This window comes from Rosa rugosa, chromosome 2 (genome assembly GCF_958449725.1).
Source record: "Rosa rugosa chromosome 2, drRosRugo1.1, whole genome shotgun sequence".
In the NCBI taxonomy this organism is placed as follows: domain Eukaryota; kingdom Viridiplantae; phylum Streptophyta; class Magnoliopsida; order Rosales; family Rosaceae; genus Rosa; species Rosa rugosa.
In genome coordinates this window covers 42568445-42574295 of record NC_084821.1, presented here as the reverse complement: position 1 = coordinate 42574295, position 5851 = coordinate 42568445, and the positions used below count along the sequence as shown (strand labels likewise).

Genomic DNA, 5851 nt, shown 5'->3' with positions numbered 1-5851 from the left:
CCCCGCTGATTTTGCTTCGATCATGTCAGCGGGGTTAAAATTTTCAAGTCCAATTTGGGGGAGTTCTTCGATCATCACAACCCACTAATCCAATACCTAACCAAAATGCAATGCAGACACCATAACCCAAAATTGAAGAAACCCACAACACAGAACCAAGCAATCAACAGCTTACATTCAACAACCAACAAATTACATCAAAAAAAGAAGAAGACAAAAATGAACCTCCTCCTTGTCTGAACCGAGCTCCGAGTTTAGCATAAGAAGAAAGCTTGACGTCAAGATCTCCATCGATCTTGCAGGCCTCTCTCCTCAGCTCCTACCACCCCGATTCCTGTAGCTCCAGATTCGAATCTGTCATTTGGATCTCTCTCCAGTTTGGATCCTTGATCGACCCGTTTCGCCTTGTTTGGATGCTTTCCACCTCTTCCAATCCCTCAAATCCCTTTCCCTAGTCGCCGCCACCTCCCTCACCCTGGCCCCGTCGTCCCTCGCTGCTGAGATTGAGAAGGCGGCGCTCTTTGACTTCGACCTGCCAATCCAGGCCGTCCAGTTCCTCCTCCTCATGGTGGCCCTCGACAAGATCTACTACTCGCCGCTGGGTAAATTCATGGACGAGTGCGACGCTGACATCAAGGAGAAGCTGGGAGTATCACTATTGCTCCGGTTTTGAGAGGGTGGTGGAGTTTGGTTGAGGTGGTGGGTAGTGGGAGCTTGTGAGCAGAGATTCAGGGTGGCTGGGAATATGTGAGAGAGAGAGAGAGAGGAGGTTTCAGATGTGATTGAGAGAGAGCAAGAGAGAGAAGAGAAAGAAAATAAGAGAAAAAAAAATAGAAATTAGATTAAATATGAAATGTCCATTCTGCCCTACTTATGGATTCAAAATCAAAAATGTGGGACCTCCTTGTCGGCGAAAGCTCAGCGGATGACGTCACATTTGGCGCCAGATTCAAATTTTGGACGAGGTTGATGCAATTTGAGAGATCAGGGATGAGTTTGATTAAAAAAAAAGATGAGGGACCAAACTGATGTTTGGCCTAATGTTTGAGGGACTAAACTGAATTTAATCCAACAAAAAAAAACTCTCTCTTTCACTTTCGGGGTTTCTCTCTCTTCTCCAAATCCCTCTCTCTCTCTCTCTCTTCTGTAACTCTCTCTTCTGCAACTTGACAGGACCCACCCCAAATTCCACCCTGGAATCCGAAGTGGCCCTGCGGGACCCACCTTTAAAGGAGATTTACCAAAAATTTCAGCATAACCTCCCTTAAAAATGGATAACCCAAAATCCTGCGGAAAACAAAATTCACTTCTAATAATCCAACCACAACTCCTGGAGCCACCCTGCTCCCAAATTCCACCAATCCCATCTCAAAGCTAACAACATCATACATAATCTCCGAAAGGTACAAGTTACTACAATCACCAAAGTTAGGTCATAGACCTCAAATATAATTCATACAAGTTTGGGTCACATATCCCTTAGTAATCAGAGCATTCTAGGAATATAAGTTTAACATAGAGTACAGTAGGCTAAATAAATAACCTACAAAATATGATGACGGAAGCGGATGCAGTCACTATGGCTCACTTCAGAACGCCGAGCAGCAACACTGAAAACTGGGCATTTGAAACCGAAGGGCCCAGGGGAAAAGTATTGAAAAACACGTTAGCTTGAGTGGACAAAAATAAACAAATTTAAACCAAATGGATTTTATACTTTCCCACATTTATTTCTTTTTAAAAAAATCCCGATGCATGCAAGGATTAACGAAAATAAAACAAGAGGAGTTCCACTCATGAAAACCGACTAGCCCCGCTAGTCACATACGATTTAAAAGAAAAAGTTGGAACTCTGATACTCAAGGAAAATAAGACCAGCCCCGCTGGTTAAACGAAAATCGAGCTAGCCCCGCTAGCTTAAGTAGTAAAGTGAGTAGGGGAAGGCAATAGCCATACCAGTGAGCCTCCCAGGCTCGGGTGATAGCCTCCCAGGCTAAAATACTCCCATAACTCCCGTAATATACCTTTACGCCACTAAGTGTAGCGATAGGATACCGGGCTACAGAATTACTGTCACAGAGACAGTAACCTGCGCCACAAAGGCGGAAGGGCTACGGTGATCCCATCACCGCGCCACAAAGGCGGAAAATCAATGCTAGCATGATAAAATCACCCCTCAGTATGGCACAGGGAAACATAACCGAAAATCCAGTAAATCCAAAATACATAAGGCTTCCCCCATCTCTCGTAAAGAATTTCCAACGACGTGTCCCACACGCCAAAAGTATCTCCAAATTCAAAAGTAAATAAAAGAAAATAAGCATAGTCCAATGACGTGACCCGCACGCCATAAAATCTTCAAATAATCAAAGTTCTCAAACCGACATTATTGCTAAGGCATTCCCAATGCCAAAACCAAGGATCAAATAAATAAACAAGAAAATAATTCCATCGAAATCCCATTTCGAAAACCTTTCCAAAAATCTCAAATCCATGAATATACTCAATTCGTAATCCCTCCAATATCCACCAAACTTCATGTATAAACTTCTACAACCAATGTACGATTTATTGGGCCCAAGCATTAATTAAAACTCATCCCTACGCGCTACCACGCGCCGGTGACCACCACCTCCGATGGCCACCAAATTTTGACAACAGCAACTTCAAAACAGGCCCAACCATTTCTTCAACTACAACACATTCCAATTTTACCTTGAAACAGTCCAAACCGGCTGGAGAAGTTTTTCCAGAAAAACTCAAGAACCCTAGAATTTGAAATCGTCGATTCGACCTCCACACTGCAAATCGTGACTCAAGGCTAGGGGCAAAACAATCCTGGGCAAAAACCGAACCTTCGATGGTGATTTGGTGGTCGGGGACGGCCGGAAACGGTGGAATCGCCGGAAAGCTCAAACTGCCCCCGTGGACTTCCTTGCTTCGATTCAGGGTTTTCCGGCCAAATTGTTGAAAACCAAGGGCACCAGCGTGTTGAGGGGAAGGAGGCGACCCTGTGGTGGCCGGTTGTCCACCGGTTGATGGCCGGACAGCGGCAAATCAAAGGGGAAAGCAAACCGCCCGAAGAGGAAAGAGGGAGAGATCGGGGGAGAGGAGAGAGGAAGGTAGGTTTCCGGATTTGGAAACCTACCACAGTAAAATTTCCAAATTTATATATTTTTTACCATGAACAGTAAATTTCTTAAATCACTCAAAACTTTCGCATACGAACTCCGATTTAAGTGTACCACATGTCCACGGACTCGGTTTAATGTCCCCTACAACTTACGTGAAGGAAATTTTCTCAAATTGTTAAACCATAAAAAGTCAACTTCTAGCCACCCCCCTAAAAGATAAAACTATAACCGCGAATGGTAAAACATACAGTGATTCGTGTAACTCAGTAAAAGGGGTAAATCGGATGTGGGGTGTAACACAACTCCAAATCCAAATCGACACCAAAAAAATAAAAAGATTGATCAGCGAGTGAGGCACCTTGCTTAACGCCCAAATCGGAAGCAGTAAACTACGGTGTTTCAGATGGAGCTTCGGGATCCTCAACGTGCTTGAATTCCTGAACTTCTTTAAAGCCCAACCAAGGCTTGACCCAGACCTTGGCTTCATAAAGCTTCTTCTTGCCGCCGTCGATGGCCTCCACAATCAGATGGTGCAGAGTGCCGACAACCACTTCTTCCTTAGCCTTCACCACTCGAACAAACTCCAGCAAAGCATTCTGCACAGTCAAATCCAATCAAATCACAATCACTTCACAAAATTCACATCTCAAAAACAAGTACACAAATTAAAGAACACAATCCGATCATTTACAATTCGATCATTTGATTAATCACCTCCTTCTTGTTATGCTCGTCGATGGAGAAGCGAGCGAGGGATTCGGTCTCGTGGTTGTTCTCGGAGCCGGCAAGGGAGTCGCGAATTCCGCCGAGGGTGGCCATTGTAGAGGATGAAGAGAGTGCGATGAAGGAGGAGGCAGATGAGGACGAGAGAGAAGAATGAGGAAGACGATGAGTTCGGTTGTGGTTTCAATTTCATGTGCTATGCTCTTCTTGGGTTTTGATTTTGATAATGCATGTGGGATTTGGGGTTGGAATTTCGGGGGGTGTTTGATGGGTTTATGCATGTGCTCTATTTTGGGTTTATTTGGGAATATATGTCATGGGTTTGCAGAAGAGAGAGATGGTGATGAGAATGGTTTGCAGAAGAGAGAGAGAGAGAGAGAAACCCGAAAGTGAAAGAGTTTTTTTTTTTTTGGTTGTTTGTCTTGAAATGACCATTTTAGCCTTCAAAGTGGTTCAGATCGTCAGAGTTAACGTCCAATTTGGATGGAATCGGAGAAATTGGGCACGGCTGACTGAAATTGGAAAGCTTGGGGGGTAAAAATTCAAAATTGAAAGTAGAGGGGATGATATGATGACACCCCCAAACCTCAGGGGGGTAAACTGAAATTAATCAAAAAATTAAACATAGGAAGCCAAAAACCTACCAGCTAGAGCCCAATAGCAAAGGTAAGGCCCATCTCTTAGCTTCCCCATAAGAAAGGCCACAAATAGTAGTCTGTCGACAAAGCTGAATTTGTACCGTGACCACCATTAAACCACACCGCCTCGTTGCACCTTGAACCTTGACTAATGTTGCCGGCCTAATTGCCTTGGAACCCAAATCCCAATAGGATCCGGGTCTCACAGTGGCTCAACCTCCACTCCCTTCATCAGTCCACCATAAACTCGTCAACATGAGACGAAGTGCAATGTTGGCCCAACTCGGCAACTACAAACATCTCCACCAAAACCCATCCCTCCATTAATTGTTGCGTCCCTCTTGCATGCATCGCCTGCCTGAGGAAATCATATCGGACATGTGCAAGGGAACCCAAAGTCGATTGCCATAAACTCTCCCTGAGCGAAGCAGCTGCACACCATCTTTTGACCCAACCTCAACTCTGCCTCTGACCCTCACTGGTGGACTCACAGTACAGGTTACCCATCCAACAACAACGTCTCGAGGACGCGCTGTCGAATGAGACGTAGCAGCTACAAACGCTTAGTTTTCTCTAGGGTTTTTTTTCAGCTTTTATTGGATGAATTAGATGCAAACGTGTATATAGAAAAATGGGTATTGGTATAAACAATTCATCTAGTCCTCATAATGACATTTGGCTAGACGGGTTAGGAAAATTGGAAAATAAGTTTAACCAGTTGCTTTTAAAATTTTAATTTATAATATGAACGGTTTGGATTATGAAAATTCAAAGAAAACAGCTAAGCTGGTTCACTAATAGCATATACCTAAGAATTTCCCAAGATGTTCATGAATAAAATTCTGAAAATAGGATGATGAGAATCGATCATTGAACTATAGTTTCATGCTGCTCACAAACAATTTGTTGAATTGCAAACTTTAATTTCAGAAATTCCTTTTATTTCTTATTTTTTGGCAAAGAAAACCGATACCCCATATAAACAATAAATATTACACAAGACCCAAACTTGGTCAACCAACAAAGAAAGAAAAACGCCAAGACCCAAACTAGGCAGGCATGAACCAACAAAACCCAAGCCACATACCAACCAAGAGAAAAACGCCTCAGACGATGGCGTCACCGCGACTTGAACGAACAGCTTCCAACCATATCCAAAGAACTTCAGGAGCGCAAGTGACAATCCTGATCAAACACCCAAAAGGCCTAGTTTCAGAGACATATAGAATACCAAATCGTAGATCACCTCCATATCAGAGAACATCATCCGCCGCTAAAGGAGCAAAAAAAACTAAACGAAAAGAAGACAAAACACGAACCAGAAGATCTTAAGAACAACTACCAAAATGATATATT

General features: G+C 43.5%; 1 protein-coding gene across 1 annotated transcript; it reads right to left on the bottom strand.

Moving 5' to 3' along the window:
• Positions 1–3495: 3495 nt before the first annotated feature.
• LOC133728002 (cysteine proteinase inhibitor-like) lies at positions 3496–3953 on the bottom strand. Its single transcript, XM_062155420.1, has 2 exons — positions 3849–3953; positions 3496–3730 (listed from the first exon to the last, which is right to left on the bottom strand). The coding sequence occupies exons 1-2, from the start codon at positions 3951–3953 to the stop codon at positions 3524–3526; spliced, it is 312 nt and encodes a 103-aa protein (XP_062011404.1). The 3' UTR covers positions 3496–3523.
• Positions 3954–5851: the final 1898 nt, after the last annotated feature.